The sequence below is a fragment of the Spinacia oleracea genome, chromosome 4 (assembly GCF_020520425.1).
Source record: "Spinacia oleracea cultivar Varoflay chromosome 4, BTI_SOV_V1, whole genome shotgun sequence".
Lineage (NCBI taxonomy): Eukaryota > Viridiplantae > Streptophyta > Magnoliopsida > Caryophyllales > Amaranthaceae > Spinacia > Spinacia oleracea.
In genome coordinates, this window is record NC_079490.1 from 184,361,441 (window position 1) to 184,379,563 (window position 18,123).

General features: G+C 36.4%; 3 protein-coding genes across 9 annotated transcripts; 2 read left to right on the forward strand and 1 right to left on the reverse strand.

The window, feature by feature from the left end:
• The first annotated feature begins 2,091 nt into the window (after window positions 1-2,091).
• Window positions 2,092-8,850, forward strand: LOC110805484 (uncharacterized). 5 transcript variants are annotated; one of them, XM_022011103.2, is made up of 6 exons: window positions 2,109-2,988; window positions 3,274-3,519; window positions 6,720-7,370; window positions 7,978-8,059; window positions 8,193-8,280; window positions 8,577-8,850. In XM_022011103.2, the coding sequence occupies exons 1-3, from the start codon at window positions 2,221-2,223 to the stop codon at window positions 6,849-6,851; spliced, it is 1,146 nt and encodes a 381-aa protein (XP_021866795.2). In that variant the 5' UTR covers window positions 2,109-2,220; the 3' UTR covers window positions 6,852-7,370; window positions 7,978-8,059; window positions 8,193-8,280; window positions 8,577-8,850. The 5 variants fall into 5 exon arrangements, with proteins under 5 accessions (XP_056699194.1, XP_056699195.1, XP_056699196.1 ...); XM_056843217.1 differs by lacking the exon at window positions 8,577-8,850 and having other exon boundaries at window positions 2,108-2,988; window positions 6,720-6,893; window positions 7,114-8,059; window positions 8,193-8,515; XM_056843218.1 differs by lacking the exon at window positions 8,577-8,850 and having other exon boundaries at window positions 2,108-2,988; window positions 6,720-6,893; window positions 8,193-8,515.
• A 354-nt stretch (window positions 8,851-9,204) lies between these two features.
• On the forward strand, window positions 9,205-10,750 carry LOC110804576 (uncharacterized). The gene is made up of 3 exons (XM_022010185.2): window positions 9,205-9,292; window positions 10,020-10,491; window positions 10,597-10,750. The coding sequence occupies exons 1-3, from the start codon at window positions 9,205-9,207 to the stop codon at window positions 10,748-10,750; spliced, it is 714 nt and encodes a 237-aa protein (XP_021865877.2).
• A 98-nt stretch (window positions 10,751-10,848) lies between these two features.
• On the reverse strand, window positions 10,849-17,041 carry LOC110805503 (uncharacterized). Of its 3 annotated transcripts, none has more exons than XM_022011134.2 (8): window positions 16,820-17,041; window positions 14,195-14,494; window positions 14,023-14,092; window positions 12,290-12,345; window positions 12,098-12,173; window positions 11,962-11,998; window positions 11,357-11,471; window positions 10,849-11,270 (listed from the first exon to the last, which is right to left on the reverse strand). In XM_022011134.2, the coding sequence occupies exons 2-8, from the start codon at window positions 14,476-14,478 to the stop codon at window positions 11,063-11,065; spliced, it is 846 nt and encodes a 281-aa protein (XP_021866826.1). In that variant the 5' UTR covers window positions 14,479-14,494; window positions 16,820-17,041; the 3' UTR covers window positions 10,849-11,062. The 3 variants fall into 3 exon arrangements, with proteins under 3 accessions (XP_021866826.1, XP_021866818.1, XP_021866809.1); XM_022011126.2 differs by having other exon boundaries at window positions 14,195-14,498; XM_022011117.2 differs by having other exon boundaries at window positions 14,195-14,516.
• Window positions 17,042-18,123: the final 1,082 nt, after the last annotated feature.

Consider the following 18,123-nt stretch of genomic DNA (forward strand, 5'->3'; position numbering starts at 1 on the left):
GCAGTCGGTTAAAAAACCTTGAAATAAATCCCGAGCAATTCACAAGTAGTGTGACAATGGCACGGGTGAAGGGGAAGGGGGGATAATTTCGCTAAGGAAAAAAATTTGGCATAAAATTTTTGCCACCATGAAGTGACATGTGTTATTCCTGGTGTATATTTTTGTAGAAACTGGCTTTTGGGCCCGTTCTTCGCACGGGCTTTTTTACTCACTTGAAACTATTTTTTTGAGGGAGAAATTACAATTTTTCAAACAAATGATAAGTTACATGAAGCATTATTGCATAAGCTGCTATTATAATGCTTAAAATAAAAAAAATAACGTCAATCTACTTACGAATGCATATATTTACAAAGAGAATGCCAATTTAAACCCGCAAAAGAATGGTTTCATCTAAGATGGATCAATAATTTTGCTGTCTAAAATTGTAGAAATTCAAATAGTCTCTCATAACTAAAACCATTTTCCAAAAATTTAAAACAGTCTCTCATCACCCCCTTGTTTAACATGGTCCCTTTTCACCTTATAATCCAATCCTTTGATAGAATATCTTATTGCTGAATTCTGCACATTGATTTCAATAATAATTATGAACCAGCAGTAAAAATATCAACTATGAACTGCTCATATATACATATAAATGGAATTCAACTTAAAATACAGTGAAAGAGATAGAAAGTCACCAGAGATCTTGAGGCAGCCGACAACGTTCAATTGTGCCTTGATAGTTTGGGATGAGAAATGCAATCCAAGTGAGTATCTGCAAATGAGGTACTTATAAGGGATGTTGAATTTGTAAGGGATGTTATGAGTTAAATGACAACCTCAATTCAGTTACATTGGAAGGGGATGTGGAGGGAGAAGAGGAGAAGATTAGGAATTGAAGAAATTAATTCACTACTTCATTGAATTAAATCTATACCTAGTATTTAAAAAAGAAAAACAAAATTTTAATGATGACACGTGTCTCAAGTCCAACAAATTTGTATCTTTACACGTGTCCCAGACTCCATCAATTAATCTCCTGTCCGTTTTAAAAAAAAAAAAAAAAACCTAGCACCAACTCTTCATGCATTTTGGTATTGTTCCCTTCATCTTCCCCATTATCAGTTTCTTCCACACAATCCTCCTCTTCTTTAATGTCATTCAAATCAATTTCAAGATCAGTTTCAATTCAAGCTGTCAACCTCCCATTTAATACTCTAAAATTAGGACTCCTGAATATCGTTCGTCAAACCCCGATTTCATGAAATGGTTTATTTGAGGGGTTAAAAAAATCTCCAATTGTATTCAATTCAATTCAAAAAAGCCCCTTCAATAAACCGTCTATTAAACCTCGAATTGGCATCAATCTCCAATTGCACCTTCAATTCGATCTCAACATCTTCTCTGTAATAGCCTCAATTTGCAAATTAACTTTCCCAAAACAGTAATATTTTAACAGTAGAGAGAGCAAACATAGAATGAGAGAAACGAATGAGGAAAGAGAAAAAAAAAGAAAAAAGAAAGATTTTTTTAAAAAACTATTTTTATTGCTAAATTATTAGGTTTGTTAGGTATTAATCACGTTTTTTGGAGGTTAATTGTTAATAATTAGGATAAATAAGTAAATTAGTACTAATGACTAACGACGTTAGACTTCCGTTAAAAGAAAGGGTATTTGGTACAAATAAATTTAAATATGAATACATTATGTTATTTGAAATCCGCAGGTGTATTTGGTGCATTATGTGAAATTTTATGAATTATTTCATGAAAAAACTGAAAATTTATAATTAGACACCCAAAATAAAGGTAGGAATAAAAGGGACCAAGGAGTACATAGTTTCGTGACGGTTAACCCCCTACTAATTACGAGTTTGCGACCTCTGTTAGAATGAGAAATTTCAAAACAATCCCCTTGATTGACATATCAAGTGGCATTTTTGTAATTATAATACGCAAATATACAATCTAGAAATTACAATGTACAACATATTTGATAGTTAAAAAAATTAAAAATAAAAGAAAATAATTTTAATATAAAAAAATATTGTACACTTAAATTTGTAGATTGTATATTTTGATAATTTATTTACGAAAATACACTTTGATATGTTTAGTTGCCAATCAAGGGATTGACTCGTTGGAGCTCCTGCTAGAATTGGAGTGAACTTTTCTTAAAACAAGTTCCTCAAGTATGCGGCGGGAAGAACAACGCCGGCAATCCAAAAGTTAGCAATGAAAGTGAGTTCTACTTTCTTAACACCATTTTCATCAACCTTTCCTCTAATTTCATCCATCCTACAAAATCACCGTAAACCAAATTACATACCATTCCGTCGTTACAGTTGTGTGACTTCTTCTTCTTCTTCTTCTTCTTCTTCTTCTTCTTCTTCTTCTTCTTCTGTCACTCCAATTTCTCACAAACCCCAAATCCCCCTGTTTCTAAGACCACCCATCTACTCAACAACCCAACCAGACCTCCATAACTTCATCACTTGGGCCAAAACCCTAGCTTCTTCAATTGGGTCAACCTTTGTTCAAATTGACGATGGCCCGGATTCAACACTTTTGCTTAGAGAGCTTAATTGGTTCCTCGACGATGCGGTCGAGGACCCTTTGGATATTTCTCATGGAAGAAGTGGTACAAGCGCGAAAAGGGTGGGTCTGAGGGCTAGTTTGGATGAAATGTACAAGCTTTGGGGGAGTAGGATTCAGGAGAGGAGGCCGTTTCAGTATGTTGTTGGGTGTGAGCATTGGAGGGATTTGGTATTGAGTGTTGAGGAAGGGGTTTTGATTCCGAGGCCTGAGACGGGGAAGATTGTTAATTTGGCTGAGGAGGGTTTAAAGGAGGGTGGGGTTTGGGCTGATTTGGGGACTGGTTCTGGTGCTCTTGCAATTGCAATTTCGAGGGTTTTGGGGAAGAATGGAAGGGTTCTTGCTACTGATTTGAGTCCTGTTGCTGTGTCTGTTGCAAGTTACAATGTGGAGAGGTATGGTTTACAGGTCAGTGTTTAAACTTAATTTTCTGTCATATTTAGTAATTACATAAATGGATGAATATTTAATGATTAGTGATCGAATCAATTCGTAGATGGTCATATGGTTCACAGAATTACAGAGTATTGCTGGAGCTTAATTGTTAGCTGAATAATTTACTAGTACTTATCCACATGTTTTATTAAGTTGATCATGGCATTTGGTTTCATTATCTTCTTTATAATATGGAGTGAGGTGTCCGGTTGAATTATGTTGTTAGTTTGATAAAATTTCGTTTGAATTTCGTATTAGGATTCCATAAAAGTAAAACAAGGATCATGGTTCGAGCCTCTTAAGGAATTTGAAGGACAACTTGCTGGTGTTGTGAGCAATCCACCTTATATACCCAGTGAAGATATCAGTGGGCTGCAAGCTGAAGTTGGCAAACATGAACCTATTCTTGCTTTGGATGGTGGCGTGGAAGGCTTGGATGATCTTTTTCATCTTTGCACAAGAATGTCTATAATGCTGAAGCCTGGTGGTTTCTTCGTTTTTGAGGTGATTGTCTTTATACCAATATTAGTGTGCTTTTGTTTCAGCACAAATACATAAGATATTAGATAATTCATTCTAGCAAACCTATCTCTTGGTCATTGCTATTCATCCCTAATTGAAACTTCGAAAGAAATTTTGCAGGCGTTATATTTTTTTTTTGGTTTCCATGCTTGATGCTCACTGCCAGTTTGGCATAAGGTGATAAATGAAGTTAATAGTAATGATTTGTGGGTAATTTTACAAGAAAAGAGTGATGTGCCATTACACGTTCATTACTTCTAGAGGTGGCTATGAAAACACCCAAATAATTGACACTTTAGGAGTAGGGATCCATTACCATCACATTGATTTGAAATTCTCTTGTATACTTACATGCAAATTCATGGTCATGTCTCCATTTATCACCTCATACTAAAATAGTCCATTTCTATTAATGTAATAAACTGTGAAATGCGTCCATTTATCACCTTATACACTCTTCAATTCTCTAGATAGATCCCTTAGAAGCCATTCTTTTAAGAAGATGATTCCCTTTGGAAGGCTGTGTAACCAGTTATTTTGCACTTCTCTTTTTGGGCTTGATACTTCTTCGTTACTGATTCTGATCTCTATCGGTTCCTGCTCTAGGTTCTTTTCTTATGCTTTTTGCTTTTTTCGAGGCTCCATCTATCTCTACCGTGAATTGGTTCTCAATTGTATTTGAGCTCCCCATGGCCGGGTTTAGTTTATAATAAGGAATAGATTCCAATGTGTTTCCTCACATTAGTTGCTGCCATGTTTCAGTGTTCCCAAGCTATGATCAGTTGTTAATACATTGCAGAAGGATCTGGCCCCACTTGTCTAAGTATTATGTCTCTGTGAACCCAGGTCGTAATTCTGTGAATAACGACGTCTTTAGGATGTAGAGAACTCGGGACTTGATCTATTATTGTGCTTGGAGGTTTTGATTTGTTATGGACTTAAGTTCCATGCATCCTGCTTGCCTGAATTTTTTTTATCAATGGGAAATCTTTGAAATGATGAGATCCTCATTCAACTTTCCAATGGCATCTTTGCATAGCACCACAAAGGGTACCGCCGTTCATCCTTCCTTTGATATTGTTTGGTTTCCAAGCTGTTAGTGCACAATTACCAAATGAAGATATCCCACGTAGAAAATTAATGTACCAAAATTTCTTCCAAACTCTCAAGTTTCAAACTAGTGTTGTGGCTCCTATTCCAAGAGAGTCCTCGTGTTGTTTAAAGGATATGAGTTGCGTTACTTTATTTAGTCCAGTATCTTCTCTTGGCTTGAAAGGCTGGATTTGAAACTTGAGAGTTTTCTTCCTTTCTTCCGTGGTTTGATGGTTTTCACGGCGTCATCTTGTTTCTCCCTTGAATTCTTTATCCACACCCACTAAACTCTAATGACCATAAAAATAAGAATGTCCATTTCTGATGGAGCTAAAGATTCATTTGTTCTTTTTGCTTTGGGATATAATGGACTAAATGAAAATGGCTTTCAAAACCTCTTTGTTTCCTTTCCATGAAGTAGAAGATGGTCGTCTCATAATCGCTCATGGTCAATTGGAAACAGCCTCTCTGCAATAGCAGGGGTAAGTTTACGTACGTTCGACCCCTGTTACCCCGCTTGTTGCCCGCTTGTTGCGGGAGCCTCCTAAGGCACTGGGTTGACGATAACGATCTTCATCTTCAAGGTCTCCATTGGGTACAAGTATTATTTTTTTATTTGTAGTTGCTTGAGACCACATTGTCTTTTGTATCATAGTATCTCCAGACATATTTGTTGTTGAAGTTGCTCGGAGTCCCACTCCTACCCTCCCAGCCTTTGAGTTTATTCAGCGTAAATCTGCTTCTCTATTGGGTTGTTTCTTACCTCAGTTGGAGGCCTAAAAAAAATCATTATACTAATAATAATGATGAAAGAGTAATCTCCCTGCGTGGGAAAGGGGTAGTTGGTGAGGGCTTTCTAGGGTTGACTTTCGTCATGATCTTGTCACAGGGAATGCACTGTGGAGCATATTTGAAATTGAGGCTATCTATCAGATCAGCTACTTCTTTGTTACCTTCTTTTCTGTTCTAAGGTCCTCTCTCATAAACTTGCTGAAATCGACTGTGATGCCAGGGCTGAAAATAAATGATGACTTGTTGTAGCTGATCATCTCGCCTGAGACTTCATCAAAATAGACCATGGTCTCTGTAATTCTCTGTCGTGATGACAAGTTTCCTTGGAAGAAGAATAATGCATCATCAGCAAAAAACAGTTGCAGGGAAGGAGCTCTCTAGAAATTCTGAAACCCATTATATCTCCTGGCATTTTGAGGTAGAGGAGAAGATGAGAAAGAACCTGTATTCGAAGGATGAATACAGAGGCAATGGGTCCCTTCTTTGAGTAGTGAATTGCGGTGACACATTACACCTGTGTAGTTAACCCAAGAGGTGGGATCAATCATTCCATTAAGAAAGCTGACTAAAAATTCATTGTTAGGGAATGGTTGTCTGTACGCTGTTTCTTCACCATTCTTATCAAGTATTAGCTCTTCAACTTCACCAGTTCCCATGCCTCCCAATAATGCGAGATTGTTTCTCTTCTATCACTTTCTTATCCCCTTTTCTTCAGTTGAGATGTTTCGACCAAAACATAATACTAAGCCATTAGCGTTAGCAAGCCCTTCTAGTTAAAGAGAGAGATAGAACGAGACAGAAAAAGAGCAAGAGAGGAGGATTTCTAGCATTGAAGTGGGTGAGATGGATGAATGCTGACTTGCTGAGTGACAGACTGACAAGGGATAATAAATGAACTTGTTTCCAATTACTTAACCAGGGGCATTATCATTCATTAGAAGCTTTTGATGGAAATTGTTATTTGGTGGTAACAACATAAAAACAGCTTTGGAGAAAAAAAATATGTTGTTGGGTCGCTTTTGCTAAGTCTCATCTGTTAGGTTAGCTCTAAATAAGATTCCCTTAAAAATTTACAAAAACCTTTTAAGTTAACCTTTGAAACACAATTGTAAACTGCATAATGCTCACTGTATTTATGAGAATTGCTAAAATTTTGGAGTTTATCTTGAGAATCATGCTACTCAGCGAGAAGCAATCTGCAGCACGTGCTTGCATGACTCACTGAGATTAAACTGCAATATTTAGTTATAGATTGAGTTGGCTGTGTCTAATGTTGTTCCTATAATTGTATGAAACAGACAAATGGTGAAAAGCAATGCAAGATTTTAGCAGACTACCTGGAAAATGTGACTGGAAATTGTTTCCGTGATGTGACTATCATTTCGGATTTTGCTGGTATTATGCGGTTTGTGACTGGATATCGTATATAACCAGATGCATTAGATATTGTCTGTAAGTCAGTTGGAAGAAAGGTAACCTTATGGCTTAGAAGGCTGCCCATTTATTATCTTCTTTGTACCGTGACATCAAATTTTGGCGGTGCATAATAAATAGCTGCTGTTGCATGCTCTAAATTTTTTCTGACAAAGGCAGATTTGCATGTACAGAGTTATTCGTAATTTGCTGTGGTATAAATTTGTTTAATTTCATTGCTGATTAAAATGAAGAGGATTTTGGGTAATTGGAGTGCAGAGATTTGGCAGAGAAGTATTTGATTATGGTTTCATGTGCTCGTGTTCATTGTCAAGTGCGGTGGACAAGTTTGAAAAATATTCTTGTGGAAAGATATGATGTGTATCCAGTATTAACAAATGTGGTCGGATGTGTTTGAACCGTTGTTACCTGATTCACTAGTATGAGATTGGGTACGGCTTCGCAATTTGCTAACTAATTTTCATGATATAATTCGCTTTTTCGGTTCGCCGTTGGTGGGGTGATCAGGGAATCAGGTAACTCTCCTTTGAACTTTGAAGCATTGTCAATTGACTGCATTTCAACCGCTGTTTCTTTGTTCAAATATATTACTCTTATGGTTTGGTTTGAACAAATTAGTGTTGTTGCTTAGTTTTTCTTCATTTCGAACTTGATGTTATTCTGAAAGCTATGTTTTTGTTTACACGCTTAGTGTGAAGCTTTTGGATTTGAACACGAATTAAGACTTTCTCGGTAGTTTTTCCAGCAAGTGTTGCTTGTTGCTGCTTTCTTCTTTCCTCAGCATTTTGAACCCTTCTTTATTGGGGTTTATGTGCCTTGTAGCTTTGTTGGCATTTTGAGTTTTGATGCTTTTCTTGGAACAAGTTTTGGTAGTAAAAATTCTCAATTTGATTGGCAAAAGAATACAAATAAATAGAATGAGTTTATATGTGGTATTGTAGTGTTTTTAAGGAAAGTCAGTCACCTCAAAAAGCTGCAAGGTTTCTTGGGTGGCCATGAATATTGAATATGCAGGTTTCTTTTCCCCTTGTATGTTTATTTATATAGTAAACTTGTATTCTTTTGTTTCCTTGCCGGATTTGGATTGAGTAAAAACTTAAACTGGAAGTTTTGTATGCGTAGATCATGAATGAATCGAAAGGTGAAAGTACTCGTTGGGAAACTAATGCCAAGAGGTGATAGTACGTTGTACTTGTACACACAGGTACAAGTTGTCCTTAGTTTATTTATTTAGTTCTCGTTCCACAAATACATACACACTGAACACTGAACACTGAACTTGGTGTGATTTTGTTTGAATATTTGAGACTTACTGTGGTTTTTCATTCTACTGCTAGGGCTAGGCAATAGGCATAATTCTTGCTAAAACTGATACTGGAGATGGAAACCACATCATAATGTCTGTGTATCAATCATCGTGACAGAGTAAGGTTCATCATATATGGGTCAGCCTCGAATACTCATTCATCTTCTTTCTTGGCCATTTTGGGAACTTACTGGAACTTTGTTGCACTGCTAATGCTATGACCTCATCTGTTATCATACACCGTGGTTTTCTTTGTTTCTGTCTACGCTCTAGGCAATGACTTGGTGTTTGTACTCATAAATACACTCAATTTTTAGTCTCATGTAATAGGAAAATTCTTGATTCTTCTTTGTATTTATTTCTGGGTTCTAAGTTTCTAAGTTCTAACTCAGTTATGTTTCTTCCTTGGTTTCAGAACTGCGAAGGTCTCTAACAAGTTGGAATTCCTTCATTGGATTTACTAGTTGTTTTTTCTTAGGTGGTTTAAGTGGTGTCAGTTTCGTGTTGAGAATCTCACCACAAACCCGGCCCATTTAATTAAACGTGCCATGTTGTACATTAAACGGGTCATAAACCCTTGACACCAACCCGCTTTTTTCGTTTCGTGTCAGATTTTGCTAGCACTAATATTCGGAGACTTTGGCAATTTAACTAGTTAATTAAATAAAAGATTTCAACGGTTCAATTTACACTGTACGGAGTATTATTTATATTAAAAAAGTTATTGCTAATTGCTCCCAGCCTCCCCTTTTATAGGTATTGGCCACCAAATTTCCATTGACCAAGTCAATTCTATTTTGATAGGTAAAAATGCAAAACATTGTTATCCTCCTAATTCTAGAAAACAAAGGTGTGGTTCAAGAGAATTAGAGGAGAAAATGGGGTAAGGGGTTTTGTTCTAATTTAATTTTGTGTTAGGCAGAATTGCAAGAGAAAAATAAACGATTAACATCTTTCAACCCTTATCTATCATATTTTCTCCAATCATCTATATCATATTCATGAAAAGTTATGTTGAGGGTTGGTGGTGACATTCATTAACGATGGTCGTAATGGAGGGCTTCGCCAATACAAAAAAGGATGTCGGCCGAAGAGTCATGGTAGTTGCCGACCCTACCAGAGAATCTGCAGGTCAGTACCATATCCACGTTTTCCAAATATATTCATAAGTAAAATTCACGTAAAATAAAGATAGGGTTGAATCAGAAAAAAAACCATATATAAAACATTAGAGCACTAATTTCATATAAAATTAGTATGTAACCCGGGCGTTGTCCCGGGTTTTTACTTTTATTCGCTTTTATTCGAGTTCTTTTTAAAGACATGTGCACGTGGAGATGGTGTCATCATCAAATTGCGGTGGTAACATAAAATTAGTGGTCGATTAACAACCTCACCGATTAAACCCCACATCCAAAAATATAAACAAAGTCTGATTATTTTCTTCAAAGTAATAATTGTACATTTATGAATTAAGTAATCATTACTTTTTTTGCATTCACTTCTATTCAATGTATTGTTTATTGTAAAAAGAATATACAGGCTTATATGGAAAGATATTACATAAGTTGTAGTTGGTTAAGATGGTAAGAAATGTAACTTTTAACAAAGAGGTTTGGTGTTCGATCCTTGTTTAAATGTTTTTTTTGTTGTAATGACTTGTCATGATGCTAATTAATGGTGATATGGCGTAATAAGGAGAGGTTTACGTGACACATATACGTTCTTCAAAACGCCTTTTAATATATTAGTATAGATTAGAATTTTGAAAATATGTGCATGCATCAAGTTCTAGTACATATATAAGAAAGAAGAATGGAAACCTCTAAAATAGTGTGTGAAACTTGTATTGCAACAGCTGCCCTACAATATGCCCTTGGCCATGTAATACTTGACAAGGACGAATTGATCCTAATACATGTAATCAGCCCTTGTCCTAGGAAGGGTTCAATCAATTTGTATTTCAGCACCTTCTTCCGAAAGCCGCAGCTTGAACCTTCAGATTCTCCTACTCAAGGTGGTGCCAGTGGTACCGCTGGAGGTATATTTGGTTATAGCGGTGGCATTTTCGGAGGTGCTGGTGGTGGAGGCATTTTTGGTGGTGGTGGTGGTGGAGTTAGTGACGGCAATGGAGGTGGGAAGGATGGGGATTTTCTAAAGACAATGCAAAGGGCATGCGAGACAGCCCACCCCGAAATGAAGGTTCAAGTTGAAAAGGTAGAGCAAGGATGCGTGGACAAGGCTACTACTGTTTTAACTCACAGTAATTTGTTAGCCATTGACCTTCTTATCATCGGTCAACGTCGAAATCCTTCCAATATTTTCTTAGGGTAAGTGTAAATTTGATCTAAATGGTACTAATTGAAATCATGTTCTTTTCTTAACCTAATGTTTTTATGGATGTGTTTTTCATGGTTTACATAATTAATATATAGAGGTAAAAAAAATGGAGGATCAAAAGTAGTAGACACGGCCGAGTTTCTGATAGAAAACAGCTTATGCACTTGTGTTGGAGTTCAGAAGAAGAGTCAGAATGCAGGTTATCTTCTCAACACCAGAAACCACAAGAATTTCTGGCTTCTGGCGTAACAATTTAACAACATCAACTTTAACTAGCTTCCAAAATTGTCAAGACGCACAGATATGCTGAATACTTCCAGCAGTTTCACAATCTCAACAGATGAAAAGAAACTAAAGCAGTGAATCATGCTTTTGTTATTGTCAAAGGAATACTAAGTAAATTAGAATGTCCTGTCTCAGTCGGCATGTAAGATTCAAACCTGGAATCAGAACCCACTACCACAAGCAAAGATTATGTCCATGGCGTAGTTATGCGCTCTGAATTTATACACTATTTATTATTTGTATCATATATAATGGGAAAATTGAAAAACAGAGTATTTAAAGTTCATCACGTAAAACATTCTGAGCTGGGTTTGCCCCAATGGTATTAGTAGGTACATTATTTGCTGCTGGTTGTTGTCCTGTAAACATACCTGCTTTTATCGATGCAACAACTAGTCGCTGCAGCTTCAATATTCCAATACGCTTTGAAACAACATAACAAACAGCTAGAGCGAACAAGAGAAACCCTACAACAAATATGACACTGCAAAAAGAAAACGAAAAACAATCTTCTCTTAAAATCCCAGATTTCTTAATAGCAATGCCAAAGAATATAAAGAGCTTGTATACCGGTCAATAACATCCTGTCGCTGCATCGTGGAAAGTAGGTTACGAGTTCGCATCAACAGTGACTGATGGCCTTTGTATTCACTTTCTGCTTTCTTCAGCGTTCCAGTTGATTCCTCTACAGATTAAAATGGACATCTAGTTAACCTTAGCATATCATTATTATCCTAGTTCCAACATGGTTATTCATCGCAGAAAGTAATATTGAAATTTCTCAACTAATAGCTGTGAGCTGCATCTGCTAATAAAAACTTCATGTTTGATTCAGCAAGAAATCAAAATACTGCGAAACTAATTGGTGGTAAGCGAAATTATTCTAAAGAAACGCAACTCAAACTAATTTCAGGACTGCTAAGTGTTAACATCCTCCTTAACAGGACAAAAGTGATATCATACAAGAACGTAGTAGGGGGGAAGTTCCAGAAAACCCAGTTTAATAAAAAGTTACTTTCAGGACTTTTAATAACATCCTGTACAGATCTGATTTTGCTGAACATCCAAGAATTGGTCAATTTATAAGGACAACATGGAGATATTGTAATCCAAGAAACAACAGAAGTTATAAAAAAAAACTGCAGTTTAACTGTTTAAGAAAAGAGATCACATACCAAAAGTCATTAATGTAGTTGCACTTCTATCCACCTCCTATACTTGGAGAAAGATAAGATCAGAATGGAAAATGTGAGTTCGTCAAACAACAGTAGTTGCATAAAAAGTAAAAGAAAATTACTGAAAAGTAGTGACCTGAGCCATCAATTGGTGCGTGCGGCGAAGACTCTCGGTGATGCTTTCAGCAGCAGATGTCATCCCAGCCTTCGTCCTTGAATATAGTTATACAAGTTAAATTTCCAGTCTATTGTACAAAAAAGTTAGGGCTTAGGACTGTATAACAATTATCTTACTCCCTATTCCACAGAATTGAGATATAGCACATACTGTAAATTGCGTCTGCGTGCAGTAGACTCACTGCCACCGCCTAAAAGAAGTTCCCTCTGCAATCAACAGATTGGCCACAGACACAGTGAGACAGACTCTTTTACATCAAACTGTTGCTAAAACAGCACAAACAAAAGCTGAGAACTTGACACACTAGGAAAAAGACAGGAAGCATAAACTTTGTTAAACATGATGAAAACAGAAGAACATCTCTAAACAAATTGATGAGTCAACGAATTCCAAATTCCGTTGAACTAATAAAGATCAGCAGCCTAGCACCTATGAGGTTATGAAAATTATTACCCTTACGTAAGGTGTATAAAGAAGATTCTGACAGAAACCATGAAGCCCATAGTTTAAATATCAATGGAAGGTGCATCATTAACCATTGACATCTTGACAACATAATCTTCCCGTCCAAATGTTACACTTAATTGTAGCACTTCATTTATTTTCATTATCTCATCCTCTTAAATTCATTGCAATAATCTATAAGTACTCGTTGAAGCAGAATGGACAACTATAGCACCAGAGATACTGGCCTCCATTGCTACTCCAATCAGTTCATCTCCCAATTCAACATGATTAGATTTGCCATTAGCCTAACCTTCATCAACTCAACATTCCTGCATTCTTGTCTCAGAACAAATTCTTTTTTGAGTACTGGGAACATCATTCATGCTTAAATTAGGACAATTCAGGTACTTGATCATATGTTTTGTCCTTGGATATCATAACAGAGAGCGTGATTAACTGGTAACAGAATAGAGCTCAAAATAGGCATATGTCAGTCCATTCATAAAAGCAACATAGAGGAATTTGAAAATTCCACAAATAGCTAGTTGCATATGTTCATATGCGCCAATGATGTCATCAATGAACTTTTAGTCAATAAACCCACGCAATCTTTTAAGCAATAAATTAAGGCTCTAAAGGTTCAAAACTCATGCAAATATGAAGTATTCCCTCCGTCGCGGAATACTCGCACCGCTTTCCTTATAAAGCCGTCCGGGATTAATCGCACCGTTTCTATAAATGGCAAACTTATATGATACTTACCCATGGGCCCACCTATATCCCTACTCCCTAAAAAAGACATTAAAAAGTAAGCTATTTCCGGCATTAAAAAGTAAGCTATTTCCCACTACCCTTTAAAGAATTGACACATTTCACACTATCTATTTTAAAAAAATATCCTACTATCAACTACAATCTAATTAAATAATAAGTCAATTACATTGCATTAAACTCTGTGCCGGTCAAACCGGTTCGAGTATTCCGGGACGGAGGGAGTAGCCAATAAAAGGTCCTACAGTGCTATAGGCCTTTAGATATGTTCAAGCAAAGAGAAAATAAGTGATGATAGTAGGAGCATTCTGGTCAAGAGTACTACTGCCACAGGACTACGGGAAGCATTCTGGTAGCTAGTGGCTGTCTGGGTGGAGATGGCAGCAGATGGTAAATAGCTAGCACTTTTTGAGTGAAAGCAGAAAACAGATATTTGAAAGGAAAAGGTTTTGATTCTATATAAAGTCAACGACACTGTAAGCATCAGCAAAACTGTATAAAAAACATCAAAAGAAACCCGGAAGAATTCACTAAGCAGTAGGACACAATCAGGGGGAGTGCCATAATGAAGATCCAGTAATAAAGAAAGTATTTTCCAAAAGCAGGAAAACAAAAATGGATGGATAGAACTTTAAGTAAAAATTGTCTAAAAATGACTTGAGTACCTCTTGCTGAGCAGTTTTCTTGCTGTTTTCCTTTGCTTGCAGATTAGCATGCCTCAAAGCAATTCGTAAGCTAGGTAATAGAACAAATACGTAATTGTAAACCTCGACATATAATAAGAAAATCATTTTAAAAAAAAATGCATCTAAAAAATAGCATAAAAAACCCTTATACCTTTGAGATTGCTGCTTCCAATTCTCAAGAAGAGCTTGAGTAGACTGAACCTCGTCATAGGTTGGAAGTTGTGGAGCCAATGTATCAAGCTTGAGCTGCAACGAGTTGAGCATAGCTAGCCCATCCTGCACTAGTCCATTCAACCGAGGAAGAGAATTCTTCTCCCCGCTCAAGGCACTGGATTTGCCATAATCTTCTATTGCCTTTATATGTCCCTGAGTCTGAAAACTTGTTTCATCCCACTGTTTCTTTACTTCCTCCACAGCCTTAACAATCTCATCCATTTTATAACAGAAATAACTACCTTAAAAGCAACAACCTTCTGTTAAAAACAGTCAGCACATGTTGTTCAGTGCACAGCCAGAATGATGAGATGGGTATAGACTAATAAGCATAAAACAACACCAAAACAATGCTAACCAAAAGCCCAACAGAATATAGAGGTCTTCCGAGTTAATCTCAGTGATTGGGAAGTTTTTCTCAATCAAATGACATTTTCATAAATAATTCTGCACAGATTTGTGTGTCAAAACATTTTCATCCAGAAAACGCGTACATGAAGTTTGACGTTGAATAATATAACATCAGCGATCAAACCAGAATATAATAGCTTCTTAAGAGAAAAACATACTTCATAATATAATATGGAGCAGCTAAATTAATACATCTTACAGCACAGAAGCACACACTAGCAGGATGACAATTTTTTATCTTCAATTTTCTAATTTATTTTCTTGGTTCATTTAGCTAGCAACTTGAAAAAATCAAACACATTTAGCTTAGGTACCCTAACTATACGAGCAATCGATTATATTCATTTTACAAGCCCCAAGTTAAGGATGCCTCAAAAAGTCTGAGGCCAAGATCTTTCCTTGGCTTTCATGAGCAGAACTCTTGCCCAAGCAATCCAACGCCTTCCCAAGACATCCTCTTATCCCATGGACTTCCCCATTCCAGCAGAAGAATCAGGCCTCTTTCTGCCTGGCGCTCTGCTTCCTCAAACCTTCCTTTTCCCAAATACAGCTGACCCAGAATCAATGCCGTTTAACAGCAATTCCTCGGCTTTTTCCAGCCCTATTTTCCATACCGACAAACAGCTTCCCAATACAAATCCCTTGCTTCTATTTGATCCTCTGCCTTTAAAACTCTTGTGCAGTCGTTGAAAACCGGTGGTACTACCAGCTCTATATCTTCATCTCTCTCTTTTAATGTAGTTCCACCACCTGCCTTTTTTCTCTCCTCCATCATAATCTCTTCATCCGTAACAAGCAGCATATAAACTGGCCCCATCTTTGACAACGAGTTCAGCCAAATCCCCAGCTTCCCATTTCCGTGCCACAAAGACTGAACATTTATTGCCAGAAAACTCAAGTGAGTATCATCCATTATGGTGTATAGTGAAGGAGCTGAATGTAATTGTTCTATTATTTCCCAGTTAGGAGGATAGAATTCAATATTATGTTGTTCAAAAGGAAACCAAAACTTCCAGATTAGAAAAACATATTAAAAAGCTTTATACACCACTTCTTGTCCTCACTCCTTAATTTGATCCGTTCATTGAGCTCTATACTCATTGTGCACCTATCTTTCATACACAGATAACTACATAATGGACCATCCACTGAAGTATCTTATTGACATAATACTCCATAATACATACTCCTGTCCAAAATCAGCTTTCACATCATCCAAACCCCCATAATTCCCCCATAATTAAGAACACGACATGGTTTTACTTGAACTTAATGGCCCTTCAAAACAGTTAGAACCATTTCAACCATCTTCTGGTCCCTAAATTAAAGTAATGGCATATTGATTATTGGATAATCTATTCAAGTTATCACCCCATACAATATTCGAAAATGTGAACTTTTCCGGACACTCAAAAACTATATGCAAATAAACCACATTGGATCAATGATTTCCCATTTCACAAATCTGAAGTGCTAAGCTACATAAGTTGACACTGCAATAATTCTCTTATTAGTTCTCTGGCAGTTGTCACCTAGCTCAATACATTTATCATCCTGGATAATCCGTCATTTGTCGCCTTTTCTCTAGTACTTGGAAATGAAAATTCTTGCAGTACATTTCCTGGAATCTATTCCTTTTTGTTGTGAATATGTCATAGTATATCAGGACAGGGAACATCATTGATGCCTAATACTTGTGTAGCTTGTTGGCTTTTATATTTTAAAGACTATTCATGACATACTTGTGGTTTTTAACAGCTTGTAACAGCATTGCTGGCTAAATACTGGTTGGTTGTTTACTTAGGTTGGGGGAGCATATTTTGAATTAGTTGATTATTTTTTTATGATCATTGTGTCTATTTCTCAAACTTTTAAACCTAGAATTTTATATTCTACCTATTATATCTCAGCTTCATCTAGTTTCACTTGCAAACTACCATCTTATGCATCCTCATTTCTTATGGTTATGGTGTCTATCTTTTTTCACCCCTCAATTTTCTTTTTCTAGTACTGAAGCTAGGAATCAAAACTTTATATCTATCATCTCTCTGTATTATAAACCTTCAAGCATGATAAAATTCAACAACATTAATGATTGCAAATTCCCAATGAAACATGACAAAAGAAGAAACGCCAAAAAATCACGACTTACCGTTTCCGAAACGTCCTGGAACGGGGAAACCGGGAAACGCGCGCCGAAACCGTTTCAGAAAAATAGAGACGTGTTTGAAACTGAAATCATCCCGGAAACGAATGGGAAACACGAGATTTCAATCTAATATTCACGTTTCCCAACCAAACTTGCTGATTGTATGAAAATTTTTCCGACAGAAAACTGAAATTAGGTTGAAGAAGATAGGTTGAAGAAAATCTCAGTTACTCTGTATTGCATAGCCTATATTCGAAACCGTGCTACAAATTTGGGCCTGGCCCAAGTAGTCAAATGGAAATTAAATCATTAAGGGTGTATTTGATTCATCATATTTTGAAATCACGTATGTGTTTGAAATTATCCAACCCCATACTTGATGTTTGGTTTACTATTTTTATAGGAGTAAATTTAAAATTTGGGGACCCACCTTCAAAACCTCTATGGTATCGAGTTCTCATACTCAAGGGCGAGGTGGGTATATGAAATTATATTAACTGAAAATAAATTCGACAGTGCAAACTCGATCAAACAAACACCATGACAGCCTAACTAATGTTACTCCACCACCGCCGCAGCCCAAGCTACCCAAAAATCAATATCATAAAAATTATACTACAAAGTTACTACCCTGACGATTCGCCATCAAATCGCCAATGCTACCTAACGCCACCATCAACACCCCCGTAAGAACCCAAAATGACGAAATTAGAATACTGAAAAATAATTTAACTAAACATATATTTGAATAAAATACCTAGATATATTGTTAATCGTCGAAATTTTGAACGTTGAAGTCTAGATTTGTAGCTTCAATTGTAAAAAAAAAACAACCACCAAAAATCAAATTTCGTCTAGTGACAGAAGAATGTGATGGTTAAAGTTGAAGCAAAGCGAACGATTGTGGTGGAGATGGTGCCATATATCAAAATATAATGTCTTCCTTTTATATTTTATTGAATTTTAGTTTTTTTCCCCTTACATCTTTAAGTAGAAGGAGGAAGGGAAGGTGTAAAAAACTAAAAGATGAGAATAAGGAGTATGAGAGTATATTATCGGTAGGATTAAATTCTAATTTTATTTTACCAAACAGGTTGAATAAGTTATGATTTTCTATGTATCGTTGATTATAAACCCATGAGTTTAATACGCAAACATATACTTTATACATGTGGTCGAACCAAACGGGGTCTAACTGAATAGTCAACAAAATATGGATATGACTGTATGCATTAAAAGTATCATAAATGCCACTAATTAGAACATTGTATACAAAACTTTGACGTTAAATTTGTGTTTACAATGAC